A 16,684-nucleotide genomic window follows, 5' to 3' on the forward strand; every position below is an offset into this window, starting at 1 on the left:
TTGAATGAGCAATCTATCAATTAAGCAGAGGTCACATTTATTTCAAGACACATCAATGAATAACGTTACTAATAACAATAACAACAGTAACAGTAATAATTCTGTGAATTACAACAACGACAACAATAGCAGCAATAATAATAACAACAATAACAACAATAACAATAATAACAACAGCAACAACAACAGCAACATGAACCAGCAGCAGAATCCATTTAATAATATTGGTACTCCATCATTTAATATACAACAAATATCACCTCAAATCTTACAAAATTTAACCCCACAACAGTTACAGTTGATACAACAGCGTCATCAGCAACTTCTAAGAAGTAGAATCCAACAAGCTCAGCAAAATCAACAAAATAAACAGAAGCAGCAACAGCAACAGAAGCAGCAACAGCATCAGCAACAGCAACAGCATCAGCAACAGCAACAGCAACAGCAACAGCAACAGCAACAGCAACAGCAAGAGCAACAGAGGTTAAAGCAACAAGAGCAACAGACACAACCTAGACAACAACAACAACAACAGTTCGACAGTAAACAAGATATGAAACAGGCTAATACAACAAGAAAACAAAGCAAGTCCTCCCAAGTTCAACAAATGAAGAATGCTGAGCCAACTGAGGGAAACCAAAATGGGTTCCAATTACCTTTTAACCTGCCACCACAAATTGCTCAGCTACCTTTGCCCATGCAGCAACAGGTATTAGCATCACTAAAACAACAAGCTATACAAAAAAATAACCCATCAGTTGTTACAGCAATCACAATGGCTCAAGAACAACTGCAACAACAGATTCAAAGAATTCAACAAAGGCAACAAGTGACTCAGCAAGGTAAGGAACCAACTCAAACTCAAGGTCCACAAAGCTTAGCTAATAAATCTCAGCAAAAAACTCAGAAAGTCAATTCTGGCTCAGGCACTCAAAGAAAACAGTTGCAAAGCAAAAGGAAAACATCTAATATTCCTAATAAGTTACAGAATGTGCAGCAACTTCAACAATATGCACCTCCGCAGAAAATGGAGTTGCCTGCTTTCCAAACAATCAAGTACAATCCTCCAGAAGCAATGATTCCTTACCAGGGTTATTGGTCAGATAAACAAGCAACTACTGATACGTTGTTATACGAACAAATAACGCAAAGAGATAAGTCTAATCGTATGGATCAGTCGAAAGAACAAAATGGTTACCCGCCTTTTAGTATATTTGGGTTCAGTGATAAAGAATATACTGCTAAGTTATGGCATAATTTAAAATATTACGAAGGCTCAAAGGAAGTCAGAATGGCTTCTATTAGATCAACATCTCAAAATGTTCCAAGTGTAAGTATTTGGGGTAATGGATATGCTGGATATGGTAATGGCAACACGAATACAAAGACAAAAATTATATCCGGCATTAATGATGACCACCGCCCAATCATTCCTGATAAAATGTTAGATATGTACAAGCATGCTATGACCGAGGTTTCAGAAGATTTAATTCCGATCAGATTGGAATTTGACCATGAGCGTGATAAGTTTTCTCTAAGAGATACTTTACTTTGGAATAGAAATGACACGTTACTTGACGTTGACGATTTTGTTGACCATATGTTAATGGACTACCGATTTGACCCTGAATTTTCATCTCAAATATCGGACATAATTTCTCAGTCAATTAAAGAACAAATTATTGACTTCCAACCAAATCCTTATACTAATATACAAGATGAAAGGATAGGTGGGGATGATATGCGTGTGAGAATTAAATTTGATATTGTTATAGGCCAAAGTCAACTAGTAGATCAAATTGAATGGGATATTTCAAATCCAGATAATGATCCAGAAGAATTTGCAACCAGTATGTGCAATGAATTGGAGTTGCCTGGGGAATTTCAAACTGCGATTGCACATTCAATTAGAGAACAAGTTCATGCTTATCACAAATATTTAGCTTTATTAGGATATAAGTTCGATGGTTCGGCGGTTGAAGATGCTGATATTCGAAGCAGGATATTACCTAACATTACTGTTGATAATATTTATAGAGCTTCAGCAGATTCAAAGTTATATACACCTAATTTATTAACGATTTCTGCGGCTGAACTGGAAAGATTAGATAAAGATAAAGATAGAGATTCAAGACGTAAGAGAAGACAAGGTAGATTTAATAGACGTGGTGTTGTCATCACCAGTAATACTTCATCCATTGTTGGTACTAATAGCGGTACACCGTTAGGTATTGGAGGAAATAATGCAGTTTTGAATTCCTCATCTGGGACTCCAACTGAAGTTTTGTTACCTGACATTACCGATGCATTGAGAACATTTAGAACACCAATTCCAAGTACCGTGTTACCTGGTGGTTTAGATTTGGGTCCATCAGTAGAGTCATTCGAGTTAAAGGCCACAACAACATCAAATCCCAGACCTGATAAACCTAAGTTACAAATGCCTTCGTGTTATATTGTTGATCATATTCCTGGTAAGTCGTTATTATTATCGATTACTGTACCAAAAAAGGAAAACTTGAAATTGAGGATGAATGCTACCAATAGAACAACCATTGTGCCACATAATTATACTGCTACGAAATCAGTTATATCAAACGTTAAACAAGAAGCAGGGCATGAGAGCAGCACATCACGAAAGCAATTACCAGACAACGCAATGGACATCTCACCACCGACAACCATGGAACCACAAGTAAACCGCCCAATCACAATGGATAAAGTCGATGTGAATACCAGTTCAAATACAATTAATAAAGAAACTGAATCCAAAATTGATACTGAATTGAATCCAATTAGTAGTATAAATCATACTACCACAGGCCCACAAAAAATAAATGAAGATGGACAGGTAGAGAGCAAAACATCTGCTTAAATACAAATATATATATATATATATATATAATTAATAAACAAAATCATAGTATAAATAAATGAGACTACTTTAATGGGAAGGCATATCGTTGTCATTGTCATTGTCATTATTAGTGTCATTATTAGTGTCATTGCCAGTGTTCCCCATTACTGTCACTGCCGTTGTCGCTGGTCGTCTCATTTGCGTTTACCACAAATATTGCTGTCCTGCTGCTTTTCTCAGAGCCAACAACGGTTTAAACGCTGCGTTACCTTGTTGGTTCTGCGGAAAAGAAACAACCGCACGGACACATGCATGTAAGTGGCGGATAGTGATTTCTTTTTGTTGTTGTACGGGACATTCACTTGCTGATTAACGACGTAATTTAACTTTTCTTTTAAAAATCAATCGGTCTCAGACGAATGCATAACAATTGCATGTAGAAAGGTTGTGGTTTAGACAACCTTTCTACATGCAATTGTTACGCGGGTGATTTTATAGTTCGAACTCTTATTTTAAATTTCTTTCCTTTAGTAACTATAAAAAATAAAAATATCAAACAGTAAAGTAACATATATATAGTAGTAACTGTATCTAATAACTGCATATAAACTATAAGTAAAGTCTGCTTAGCTGTAAAGGAGTAGATTGAATACTTGCACATTTTAGCTGAATTTGAGTTAAGCTTTTTTCATTTTAGATATTTCACAAAAATAAACAAAATACGTCAATAAAAGACATATATATATATAGATATATATATTGAAATTGATGAATAATCTTGAGATGAGTTTGGCTACTTCTACTCAAGCAGACATGAATGAAAATGATCATGTCAATAACCAGATGGACCAACAGTCTACTGATACGGATGAGGAATCACCGATCTCGGAAAGAGTTGCTGAAAGAGAGGTTCTACTCGATTTGCAAGAAGGCAGTAGTAATTCTAATGTAAATGGAAGTTCGTTGGAAAATAATTCTATAGATGTGGATGGAACTAGTGTTACAAATGGAAATACAAGTAGTAACTATAATATACAAGCTGGTGGAATCCGTGGTAAAACAAATAGATATTTATTGACATTAGGTAGACATTTCAATGTGTTAGATAGATTTTTCCATAAACCGACTGAGGTTAATGATCAACATGGTGCAAGTTATGACGGTGTATTTAGTAACTTGACTGCAAAACCAACTCCAGAGGTTCCAGAGGAAGTTAATGAAGACTTTCCACCAACTTATACTGATGCGGCTAACGATATGTCGCCTTCTTATTATGGTGCTAATGCTGATGGGACAAATATGTTTTATGACGAAATATGTATTGAAGGATTGCCAGTTGGTAATGTAGCTAATTTGATATGGAATATTATTGTAAGTACAAGTTTCCAATTTATTGGCTTTTTAATCACTTATGTTTTACATACTTCTCATGCTGCAAAACAGGGATCCAGATTTGGTTTAGGCTTAACCTTTATTGGTTATGGTTATTCAATGGTACCCAGTGACGTCACTTCGAAAGTAGGCAAAGGTACAATTATCAATAGAGTCAAAGTTTCGAACCCAAACGACTATGATGACTTACGGATCGATGAACAAAATGAAAATTTAGATACATTCACTTCAACTCTGAGTCATGGTGTACAGGAAGAGAAAAAATCTTTACCACTCTTAGCTATCGTGGTGGGTGGATTAGGTTTATACATCAGTATTAAAAGTTTAATCGATTACGTAAAAGTGAAAAGAATGGAAAAGAAATATTTAGCACAGGATGATCCTGTTTAATTCCTATCAAATAATCATTTTTTTTGAATTTTGAATTTTAAAAGATAAAACGAAACAAGATTGTGTTCCGATTTGAACATGGTTTTAACACTTGCATTTAAGCTGAAACAAGGATAACATTCAGTAATTTTTTTGTGGATTTTATTACTTTATAATCTAGACTTCATATACGTTGAACCTTTCATTTGGACTAAAATAATACACCTTGACTATTCTAGTCAGAGTGAACCTACACATATCATTTGACTACTCTAGTTGTTAGCTATTCTAATACATCAATGCGAAGTATTTTTTAAAGGAACCGTTAATGCTTACCCTTTTATAGTTGTACTTAAATTTAGTGATTATTCACGTAGTCAAGAATAGATACTCTTATAATTACATGATTTATGCATATTAATACTTTTCTACCTATATAATATTAATTACCTGAATTGAGAATAATAACTTTCTTCTGCAAATCTTTGATTGACTAAGTCAATCACTTCCTGGGGATAGACACTTTCAATCGTTTCATCACCGTTAAGAACACGTTTCTCATGTTCTTGTTGTTCTTCTTTGGTCAATAATACAACATTTTGTAAGGAGACTGGTTTAGTTGGATCCCATTTAGAAAGAGCCAAACGAGTAGAAAAACCACTAACTGGAGACTTACCTCTAAACATTTCTTCCACAATATATCCAATTTCTCTTAGAGCAATTGGCACTCTTTGATCTGGCATGCCAATTCTTGTCATTTGTCCTGCCAGAGATTGATAAATACCATCGTATATTTTAATTCTATTTTTACCTTCGATTGGTTCAATTGGATAACCTGAAACTTTTGTTAAAACCCAGGTAGCAATAGTCAAACCAAAAATACCAGGCATGGTACCTAAAACAGGCAAAATTCTAACACGAAAATTTCTCAATGCACTTAATTCATCAACTTTGCCCTTTTCATATTCATTATCAGGTAGCGGTAATAATTGCGCTTTACGTGGATCAGGTTTTTCAGCACTAAATACAACTGGAATGCCGGTAGTAATACCTCTTTTCTTTAATCTTCTTCTTACAGATCTGGCTAGAGGATCTTCCTCAGTTAAAGTCATATCAGCAACATTGATACGGGTTGGATCACTCTTTGTTGAGGCACCACCAGATGAAATTAATTCTATCTTGTGTTTAAAGACATATTCCAATAAGTCTACTTTAGTGTCGATGTTATCGATACAATCTATGATAAAAGTAGGCTTACCGTCTCCGAAGATTAATCTATCTGCATTTTCTATTGTCCAAAGTTCATTAACGGCTTCAATATTACACCATGGTGCAATTTTTAATAAGTGATTTTTTAGGCATTCAACTTTTGGAGTGCCGACGTCACGTAGATCAGCGCAACTGTGTCTGTTTAAGGAACTCAAAGAAACTTGATCGAAATCAATAACTTTAATACGTTGACAACCTGAACGGACAAGCATTGTGACGACCCAAGACCCTACACCACCTGCACCGACAACAACAAAATATTGGTCTTTCAATTTTTGCATACCTTCTTCTCCCAAAAATGCATAATTACGAGCTAGTTGTTCACGGAATAGATTATCATCATATTTCGTAGTATCTAGAACCTTTTCAATTTTATTTTCTAATTTAGAACCTTGTTTGAAATTATATTTTTTCCAAGCAATCTCAACACACTTACTAGCTGCAATAGAAACCAAAGCTGTAGCTGTCACAACTTTCCAAGTATCTTTACCCACCATGTTTTGGCAATTATATCTAAAAAGATGATTAACTTCAATTATTAAGCAGCTTTGGAAATACTTTTAGCGGTACAAACCAATTACGTAGAGTTATATAATATCATTGAAATAAGTAAATAAACTTGAATCTTTTTATAATGTTTTTAGCTCATCGCAAATTGCAGTACGTATAATTTTATTTTAATGCTGTGATAAAATTTTTTTTGAACGAAATCACATGACAAGCAGATGACAAGTGCTGTTAATAAGCAAGTAAGAATATTTAAGAGTCGACGACACAAAAAGTTGTTTGAATTCTTTTAAATGCTTAATACTGTCGTAATCACAATGTCTGGTTTATTATTAATATTATTTGTCATCTGTGAATGCAACTTGTGTTAGAGCACCTGTATGATCATATTTTTTTGTCTATTTCTTTTCGCAACATATGACGTTCCTTAAAAAAAACCCATTGACATTTATGAGTTGCAAAAGCATTTATATTCATCACAAAGCCTGAACCGGCGCAAGATGTAAGGTTAATTTATTTTGTTGCCATAATTAGATAGATTCATAAATTAACTCATCAATTTCTCTGAGATTAACGTGTTCTTGGCATAATGAGGTAGTTCTTATCATAAATTGTCTTATTGAAAATTTAAAGTCTAGCAATTTACTAGAAAACAATACATACCAATTTTTTCTCATTGTCTTTTGATTGATAGTAAATTTCAGGTTTTAATTTAATATTACAAAATCTACTGTGCAGGTAAAACAGTGAATGTTTCTTACAAAACATGGTGAAGTTGAATTAGTAGAATCTCATTTTTTTCCTTCTGAACTTTACAAAAATTTCATTTTTTAAAGAAATATTACCTTTTTCGCTTAGAAAGAAAGGCATAACGTAATTAAATTAGTTTAAAAGCTGCTTAAACATTTCGAATTAGTAAAGTGTTGTATACAATAAAATCACTTAGTTGATCTCGTAACAGTTCAAGTCATTATCAGATAAGCTTCCTCTGTTTAAACCTGTTTTGTCTAGCTGAATCTTCACAATAAAAAGCCATATTTAGAGATAGATTAAGTAGTACAGAAATGAAAGAGAAAGACAGAGTATGTGTATTTAATTGAGTGTTAAGGTGAGATCTAAATATTTTTCAATTGCATATTTCTTTTTGGTTCTTAGTCACTTATTGTATGCTGCCATTAAAATTTTATGATTTTGAGATCTCTTGGAATAGCTTAGCGTTATATAAAATGATATATCAATAGCTGGTTCCACACTACAAATCTGACTCATTAATCAATACTGTATTTCAATGTAGGGCGTATTTATATTTGCATTTTCATTTCTAGTTGTTTTACAATGTTGTAGTTAAGAATTACAAAGGTATTGAGAGCTACAAAGAAATATCAGTAAGACAATTTTTAATTCAAATATACTATATCTGTTTTCTTCAACAGAGAACATTGGATTTGGAGTTAATCTTTCCAAAATGACTAATGCCATAAACATACATATTCGTTTATATATATAGATGCTCCATTGTAAATTATCGCCTTCAATTCTAGAGTAATAGCTGTTTATTATTAAGAGTTTTTTTTGCAATAATTCTCTCTAATCAAGTATAACAATTGCTTTAACTAATCTAGTAATTGAAGCAAAATACTTTATTAACTTTCTTGTTACCCAAGATGCTTAGATCAAAGGCTACTAGCATTTTAAAGAGAACGGATTTTTCATCTATCCTAAGAACAAACAAGAGGTTTGTATCAACTATAAAAGATATTTCTTTCGAATCAAGATCACAAGATGATATCACTCTGCCTGAGAAGCAAAAATCATTATTTGAACAAAAGTTTCAGAATAAGAAACCCAGTCAAGATAGACTAAATGTCAATGGTTCAATTGAATGTTCCTTACATGGTTTCACTTTATTAGATTCGCCTTTGTTTAATAAAGGTACTGCTTTTACTAAAGAAGAAAGAGATCAATTTGGTTTATCAGGTTTATTACCACCAAAAGTTAGTACCCTTGAAGAGCAATTAGAGAGAAATTATAAACTTTTATGTGAATTGAAAACACCATTAGAGAAAAATGATTTTATGACTCACTTGAGAATGCAAAATAAAGTTTTATATTTTGCTATGGTGAAAAAGTATATTAGAGAATTAGTTCCAATTATTTATACTCCAACAGAAGGCGATGCAATTGCTAAATATTCAGACAGATTGAAAAGGCCAGAAGGTGTATTCTTAAACATCAATGAACCGGAAAAAGTAGAAGAAAATTTAGCTGCATATGGTGATGCTAAGGATGTAGATTATATTGTCGTAACAGATTCTGAGGGTATTTTAGGTATTGGTGATCAAGGTGTAGGCGGTATAAGAATTTCTGTCTCCAAAATGGCGTTAATGACATTATGTGGTGGTATTCATCCTGGCCGTGTATTGCCTGTTTGTTTAGATGTCGGTACCAACAATCAAGAATTACTGAATAATGATTTATACACAGGTAACAGATTTCCAAGAGTTAGAGGTGAAGCATATGATAAGTTGGTTGACGCATTTATCACTGGTGTTAAAAAGCAATTTCCAAATGCTATCTTACATTTTGAAGATTTTGGTGTAAAGAATGCTAGAAGATTGCTAGAGAAATATCGTAATAAAGTACCATGTTTTAATGATGACATCCAAGGCACAGGAGCCGTTGTGACAGCATCATTAATTGCTGCCTTAAAACATACAAACAGGGATTTGAAGAAGTCAAAAATTCTCATATATGGTGCAGGCTCAGCTGGTATTGGTATTGCCGATCAAATTGCAAGCCATATGGTTACCCATGGGTTATCATTGCAAGAAGCCAGATCAAATATATATCTAATAAATAGAAAAGGTTTGATTTTGGAATCCAATGTTGCAACTTCTTCACCTGCTCAGCATGTTTATGCTAAACCTGATCAGGATTGGGAAGGTGTTGACACTGCCTCATTGCAAAATTTAATTAAACACATTCAACCTACGTGTTTAGTTGGTTGCTCTACTAAAGCTGGTGCCTTCACAAAAGAGTGTATACAAGAAATGCACAAACATAATTCTAGACCAATTGTATTCCCATTATCTAATCCAACAAGACTTCATGAAGCAGTACCTGAAGATGTTATGAAATGGACCAACAACGAAGCTTTGGTTGCTACCGGATCTCCATTCAAACCTGTAAATGGCTATAGAATTTCCGAAAATAATAACTGTTTTTCTTTCCCAGGTATTGGGTTAGGTTCAATGTTGGCCAAAGCTTCTATCATTTCAGATAAAATGATTTCAGCTGCTGTAGATGAGTTAGCATCATTATCACCTTTAGAAGAGAACAACTCCAAACCTGGATTGTTACCACCTTTGGAGGTTATCACTGAAACGTCCGCTAGAGTCGCTACTGCTGTTTTATTGCAAGCATTGGAAGAAGGAACAGCAAGAGTAGAAGAGAATGATACTAAGATCCCACGTGATTTTGATGAATGTCTGGAATGGGTGAAGGAGTCGATGTGGCAACCAATATACAGACCAATGACCAAAGTAAATTATGATCCGTCGATACATACTCAACAAACTTAAGGAAGTTTATATGGATAAATCTTCCTTTTGCTTACTAGTTAGATTACACTTCGTCCCCTTCGTATTATTTAGGAACTACTTTACAGAACTGTAGCACACACATATATATATAAATTTATTTCAATTACTATATAAAACGATGACTTTACAGTAATTATTATATATTAGATATGAATTTTTTCGGGACAGTTCATTAAACACGTTAATTAATAACATCATCGAAACTGGAATGAAATATTTTGATTTCGCGTGGGAAACAGTGAAACCCCGGCAGAAGAAATAGAACAACAACTGAATGAATTTTAGATCATAAAAGTAATTAAGTTCTAAGTTAACATATATATTTAATGCATTTGGAAAATAGAACAAGTAGATATGGTATGATTTTCTGAAGAAAGTTCACCCTTAACGCTAGTTCAATTAATCGTTGAAGTGACAATACTCTCACTCTGAAATATTGAAGAATGGATGATATTGTAAAATTTGTTAAAATTGTGGACTCTCATTATCCAGATGAGATATATGTGAATAAAAACCTGACGAAACTAGTCAAGAAAATAATAGTAGTCGATTCTGAAACCGAAGATATAAAGAATTCTGCTGAGTTATACAATGGGAGATATTTAACGTACTCTCAAAATAAAGAAGAATGTGAAATTGAATTTTCAAAAATTTTAACAATCTTAGATAATAATTTAGGAGATATATACACAATCAAAAATAAAAAGTTGTATGGGAATTCGAAACCTTGGAAAGAGAATAAAATACAAGAAATGAAGACTGAAGGTTTAATATATGTAGTTTACCATTTGGAAGACGAAAAAAAAACGGTTTCTTTATATTTGTCATTCACATTAACAAAAGAAAGTGGCTTTTTGCCTGATATAGATGTATTTTCACCAGTTATATATTTATATGAAATTCAATTAACACCCGAAGTAAGAAATAATGGTCTAGGTACCAAGTTAATAGCTGGTTACCTCAAAGATTGTTTAGTGGATGTTCATGAAAATATCCATAAAGATATAATTGGAATTGAATTAACTGTATTTTCAGATAATACCAATGCAATTAGATTTTATGAGACAATCGGAATGAAATTAACACCAGATTCTCCAAATGATAAAACAATAAATTACGGGCATAGAATTAAGACTAGAAGTCAAAATAGTTCGAAAAAGGGATCAAGTTCAGATAAACCGACTTCATTATCAGTAGTTAAAAAACCAGATTACTATTTATATTATTTACCTTTATAGACACGCACACACACACAGCAACCACAACAACAACGTATATATCAATTGGATACATTCCGACTGTTAATAATTATGTGGCCTCACGTAAAGACCAGAACGATAGAGAACCGTCCAACGCACACATACAGACATCGAGCGAATTTTGTCTTCTATCAAGTCAGAAAGTATAGTATATCAAATCAGATTGACCAATATTAGATATATATTAACAATTCAACTGCTTCTTGTTATCACTACTAGTGAGGCTTCCCATCAAAGATAATAGGTGAACACAATGAGAATTGAACACTATCCACTTTGTTTCTCTTTTGTGTCTATGTATGTATGTGAATAATAATAATAATAATAATAACATCTTAGAGTGCGGCACTGACACATTCATGCTGCTGAACCAGAGAAAAAATAGCGAAAATAAGAAAAATTGATAAGCTACCTTTTTTCTAACAATCGCTGCAACGAAGAAACACATAAATAATATCCGTTCTGTTACCTAAAGGGGAAACGAGGAAGTGTGTGTTCCCTCTATCTCATTTCGGTTGGTATCCTAAAATGATAATATGAGGCTGCGTGCAGGGACAGTTAAGAAAAAGTACGTGCAGGTTTGCAGTGTGGTGTATCATTTCTCTTGTCGCTAGACTTCTTGCGTGCGGGTGTGTGTGTATTGTGACAAATGTCCGCTACCTTATATTGTCAATGAAAACCTAATAAACTTCACGCCTTTGTACCGCACAACACCGTGAAAAGAAGAAACGGAAAGAAAGAAAAAAACGTGAAAGGGTAAAAAGAAGAATGGTAGACAACACACGCACGCAGAGAGAAGAACTTTCTTCTTTCTTTTAATGTCGATTGGCACGGGGCTGGCAATGAATCTGGATACAACAAAAAACAAACAAAAGCGAAGACAGGGAAACTGGATGAGGAGAATGAAAAATCATTATGAAGTTTAAATAGAAACTGTCAAAAGTGGAAACAAGTATGCCATATTTAGAATTTTGAAGTCCTATGATTAGAAGAAGGTTTGATATTGGGAAGCTGAACACGAGAAGAACACTTTGTTATATACCTTACTTGGTTTTTCTTGTTCTTCGGAGATTCCTCTCGAGAAAAACGTTTCTTCAATTGGAATAGCGTGTAACACATTTTCATCCGGGTCCCCCTCCTCTTCTTTCTTTGGAGAAATTGCTTTTGTATCCTTATGAATTCAATTTTCGCATTCGTTACACTTGCGTCAATTTCCTAAACGAGACCCTAATATATAAATATATATATATTTATTTGTATATAACTGATATGGCGGAAGCAGGAGGTAAAAACGTGCAGGACGGTCACCAAGTCTTAGTATTACTAAAGGGACAGTTCATCTGAAGTGCAATTTATTATGCTTTCCTTAAAAGTTTCGAAAACGTATTGGTTTCATGTGTTTTATTTCTACACCGTTTCACTACAACGAAATTCATGAATGCTACAATGAAATTCCACGGAAGGTTTAATCATTTTGCCTTCTGTGGAACGAAATTAAATTCAGTATTCCTTATATATTAACCATTTATTAACTTACATATATGGATATGGAGGTAAATGTGGATGTAATTTTTTTTGGTTGAAAAAAAATTATTAGTGTCTTATTAATTAACATAAAACAACACACACACACACACACACACTTATATATAGGAACAAGATCAGTCATACAAAAGGGGTTATGTCAAGAAGCAATCGGCTTCTATATGATGAATCAGAGGTCCCTCCTATTAATCGACTTCAACGAAATTATTATTACCAAAACCATGATTATGTTAGTAATAATATATTACATCAACGAAGTAATAGAATTGAGCAAAATCATCTTGTAAGTAATTCACATTTGTTTGCAAATGCCAATAATAATACATTGAAGGCATTCTCAAATCGATCAACTAAACAATCAACTGTTGTTCATAACAATAGTATTCATCCATATAACAATATTAATCATTTCAATAACAATGCAGCTGGTCTTCATAATTATTCAAATAAGTTGAGCGTTGCAAAACTAATTGATTCCGCTCATGAAGATAATCTTCATTTACAAAGAAATGCACTTCACCCTCCATATACCCAATCTCAAGCCAGTTCGTCATTATTATCATTACCTCAACCAAATTTCCACAATTATCAGCAACAGCAACAAGATTTCCAAAATACAAATATGAAATATCAACCTTGGAATAGTCCTGTATATAATACCAACACTAACTATCTCTCCAAATTAAACCATGGAAATAACCATTTCCCTTCTATTCAACATCCAAATCATATAGCTAATACGTTGCCTGTGCCATATCCAAAAACAAGCGCAACTTATTACCATCCAAATAAGATTCTACCAGATCCAAATGAATCTCAGCCTGTTCAACAACATCCTATGCCACAATATAAGAAAGCTACTATACTCTTTACTTCCAATGGTACGGAGAATAAATCGAATCAACGTCATTCAAATACTGAAAACGATTCCAACCATAGTATACATGAACAACAAAATTCATTGCAGGACAATGACCAAGCGTATGCTAGTAAATCTCCTAAACAAGATTTCGAGTATCTTTTTTGTAGTACAAATTTAAGTACTTTTATTCAAGATAGTCAAAAAAAATTATTTAGATATAAAAGAGCCAAAAAAATAAAATTTTATGAATGCAAAGTTTGTCATAAAACGTTCAAAAGAAATTCATGGTTGAAAAGACATTTCTTTTCACATTCAAAACTTAAAAATTTCAGTTGTAATTGGTGTTCTGGAAAATACAAACGGAAGGATAATTTAGTACAACATATAAGGAAGAAACATAGGGACAAAACTAATAAGGAACCTAATGAGCTTGAAAACAAAAGCGACGAACCTGTCGTGAATGTAACATCAACACCAGGACTAATCGACACAGATAGCCAATTATTGAATGACGTTTCAGAAAAATGAACAAAATGCCGCCAAAACACACCCTGGTGGTAAAACAACACTACTTATTCGTACACGATTTTCCCCTCGTCACATCAAAGGAAAGACAATAAATAATTTAAATATATATACTTAAATATATATACATACACGCATGTTATCGTTGATCTTTTTTATTTTCATTCTTAAAACATGTCACAAATTCCCTCGAATACCACAACATATGATTACTCAAGCAACAACAAAAACCATAACAAACATATCAACTAGCTTCTCACAACACAACAACTAAAGTAATCAAAACACGCAATTTACGACCTCTTGGCAAAACCATTTGTATATTTATATTGTACACCATTTAAAATAATGACACTTGAGATGAAACTGACACGATCAACTGTGATAACGCCTTAAAGTTACCCACACAAAACATGTTATGTCTGTGTTTCACTTTTCTCTCCCTTTTTGTTTATATATCAATTGACACGGCTTTATCCCAATAAGCCATTGCCGCAAATTGTCTAGTTCTTAAATACACAATTTAAGTAAAAACAATAAATAAACAAATAAACAAATATAAACTTATTTATGTTTATATATTTAGTTGTTTCTTTGTAATGTATATACTTGACAATTGATCAAAGGTATTTTTATATTCTGTTCTGTTCATTTTCGCATACTACTGTACTATACATATACAAAAATACCCACCTAAAAATACCATACTACATAATGAACAGTTCAATTTTATCAAGACAACTATCACAGACCAGTAGAAGAACTCTTGTTTCGACTAATGCTAAGTTATTCAGTACCATTCCATCGGTTCAATTGCAAGCTTCTGCTTTCCAATTAGCTAAGAAGTCTAAGGGGAAGAAGGTGAACGATGCTCCACCTAGACCAGGTTCTGCATATATGATGTGGGTCAAACATATTAGACCAGAGTTTGCAAATGAACATCCAAATGAAAAACCTACAGGTATAGTTAAATTAATGGCACAACATTGGAAAACTTTAAGTGACTCTGAGAAGGAGCCATTCTACCAAGCTTACAACAAAGCTTTAGCGACTTACCAAGAGAAGAAACGTGCATACGAGGCTACATTACCTCCAAAGCGTCCTGCAGGTCCATTTATCAGCTTTTGTAAGGATAACCGTACCAAAGTTCTAAATGAGAATCCACATTTATCTACTATTGAAGCTACACAAAAGATTGCTGAACTTTGGAAATCTGCCAGTGAAACAGAAAAAGCTCAATACTTAGAGTCTTACAAAACTGCTCTACATGAATGGCAATCAAAATACGGTAAGACTGCTTGAACGAAGTGTCAGAATTAATTCACTATTCTTCAAACAGTTTCAAAAACAGAAAAAATATAACAACAAACACAATAAACTCTCTGCTAAATATCTTCATTCTAATGTATGGCATTACCTTTTAATTTTCCAATTTACATATTCTTTATTATAAATAAAATGAAACATTTTTTATAATGAATCATTTCTTTTATATGTATATTATCTAAAATTGATTAAATTATGTCTTTAAATATAATAAACAAATTCGTTTTCATCAATAATGATGCTTTTGTTTTGTGCGTATATATGCGTGTTTTAACTTTTTGCATAGGAATGAGTAACTGAGATCATCTCTGATAAAGCTAATCAAAGAAATCATCATCCTCGTCATCATCATCATTGCTATTATTCCTTAGACTGTTGTCGTAGTTTTGCTCTCTTCTATTGAAGATAATCTTAACATCATTCTTCTTTTTCTGTTCTCTAGCAATACCATTCAAAATTTGCACAATCTCATCTTCACTTATTTTATGTGATAATTGACCTGATCCTAGAAGTTGTTTTATATACATCTCGACGGCTTGGGCACGTTCTGGTCTAACTAAAGAAACTCTTGACAATCTCTCAAGGGCTTGTGGCTCTAAAAATGAGGCAATATCTGAGCCAACAGCAGCATTTTTACCATTCTCAGCACCACCATTTGGACTCTGACCAGATGCATTGTTACCTCTTTTCAACTCAGCTAATCTAGCTTCTCTTAATGCCTGTAATTCGGGATCCATATCGTCTCTTCAAATGGTACCTCGTTCTATAATCCAACTTTATAGGAACTTAACATAGTGAAACAGTCGTTACAGGGGCAAATAAATGTTAACTATTTTAAATAACATAACTTTTTAAACCGATCTCATTTATGTTGAGCTGGTGTTACTGTTACATTCATTATTTAGTGATTAGATGTTGATCGATATTTTGGACATGGCGGCTTAAAGATCCTCAGAAATACGGGTAAAGCGAATTTGTATTTAAGGCACTTTACAACTCACTGGCACATCTTATTCTATCATTTTAAAACGTACTTAAAGACATACATATATACAGACATACATATATATGTATATATGAAGGGACATAGCTAATGAAGTATATTTTCTCTTTTAAGAGTAGAAAGTGGTATAGTTATAAGCTTACACTGTAAAATAGCTCTATTTTGCTA

General features: G+C 33.2%; 8 protein-coding genes across 8 annotated transcripts; 6 read left to right on the forward strand and 2 right to left on the reverse strand.

The window, feature by feature from the left end:
• Positions 1-4: 4 nt before the first annotated feature.
• Positions 5-2,875, forward strand: SNF5 (Snf5p; the record flags this gene model as incomplete). The annotated part of the gene is made up of 1 exon (XM_003684950.1): positions 5-2,875. One exon carries the CDS (start codon positions 5-7, stop codon positions 2,873-2,875), a length of 2,871 nt encoding a protein of 956 aa, XP_003684998.1.
• Positions 2,876-3,625: 750 nt separating this feature from the next.
• BSD2 (Bsd2p) lies at positions 3,626-4,639 on the forward strand (the record flags this gene model as incomplete). The annotated part of the gene is made up of 1 exon (XM_003684951.1): positions 3,626-4,639. One exon carries the CDS (start codon positions 3,626-3,628, stop codon positions 4,637-4,639), a length of 1,014 nt encoding a protein of 337 aa, XP_003684999.1.
• Positions 4,640-5,064: 425 nt separating this feature from the next.
• Positions 5,065-6,384, reverse strand: TCD2 (tRNA threonylcarbamoyladenosine dehydratase; the record flags this gene model as incomplete). Its single annotated transcript, XM_003684952.1, has 1 exon — positions 5,065-6,384. One exon carries the CDS (start codon positions 6,382-6,384, stop codon positions 5,065-5,067), a length of 1,320 nt encoding a protein of 439 aa, XP_003685000.1.
• Positions 6,385-8,058: 1,674 nt separating this feature from the next.
• Positions 8,059-9,975, forward strand: TPHA0C04170 (NAD-dependent malic enzyme; the record flags this gene model as incomplete). Its single annotated transcript, XM_003684953.1, has 1 exon — positions 8,059-9,975. The coding sequence occupies one exon, from the start codon at positions 8,059-8,061 to the stop codon at positions 9,973-9,975; it is 1,917 nt and encodes a 638-aa protein (XP_003685001.1).
• Positions 9,976-10,439: 464 nt separating this feature from the next.
• NAT4 (N-terminal L-serine N(alpha)-acetyltransferase NatD) lies at positions 10,440-11,234 on the forward strand (the record flags this gene model as incomplete). The annotated part of the gene is made up of 1 exon (XM_003684954.1): positions 10,440-11,234. One exon carries the CDS (start codon positions 10,440-10,442, stop codon positions 11,232-11,234), a length of 795 nt encoding a protein of 264 aa, XP_003685002.1.
• A 1,702-nt stretch (positions 11,235-12,936) lies between these two features.
• Positions 12,937-14,190, forward strand: TPHA0C04190 (C2H2-type zinc finger protein; the record flags this gene model as incomplete). Its single annotated transcript, XM_003684955.1, has 1 exon — positions 12,937-14,190. One exon carries the CDS (start codon positions 12,937-12,939, stop codon positions 14,188-14,190), a length of 1,254 nt encoding a protein of 417 aa, XP_003685003.1.
• A 711-nt stretch (positions 14,191-14,901) lies between these two features.
• Positions 14,902-15,489, forward strand: ABF2 (DNA-binding protein ABF2; the record flags this gene model as incomplete). The annotated part of the gene is made up of 1 exon (XM_003684956.1): positions 14,902-15,489. One exon carries the CDS (start codon positions 14,902-14,904, stop codon positions 15,487-15,489), a length of 588 nt encoding a protein of 195 aa, XP_003685004.1.
• A 341-nt stretch (positions 15,490-15,830) lies between these two features.
• SDD2 (Sdd2p) lies at positions 15,831-16,250 on the reverse strand (the record flags this gene model as incomplete). The annotated part of the gene is made up of 1 exon (XM_003684957.1): positions 15,831-16,250. One exon carries the CDS (start codon positions 16,248-16,250, stop codon positions 15,831-15,833), a length of 420 nt encoding a protein of 139 aa, XP_003685005.1.
• Between the last annotated feature and the right edge of the window lie 434 nt (positions 16,251-16,684).

This window comes from Tetrapisispora phaffii, chromosome 3, assembly GCF_000236905.1.
Source record: "Tetrapisispora phaffii CBS 4417 chromosome 3, complete genome".
In the NCBI taxonomy this organism is placed as follows: Eukaryota; Fungi; Ascomycota; class Saccharomycetes; order Saccharomycetales; family Saccharomycetaceae; genus Tetrapisispora; species Tetrapisispora phaffii.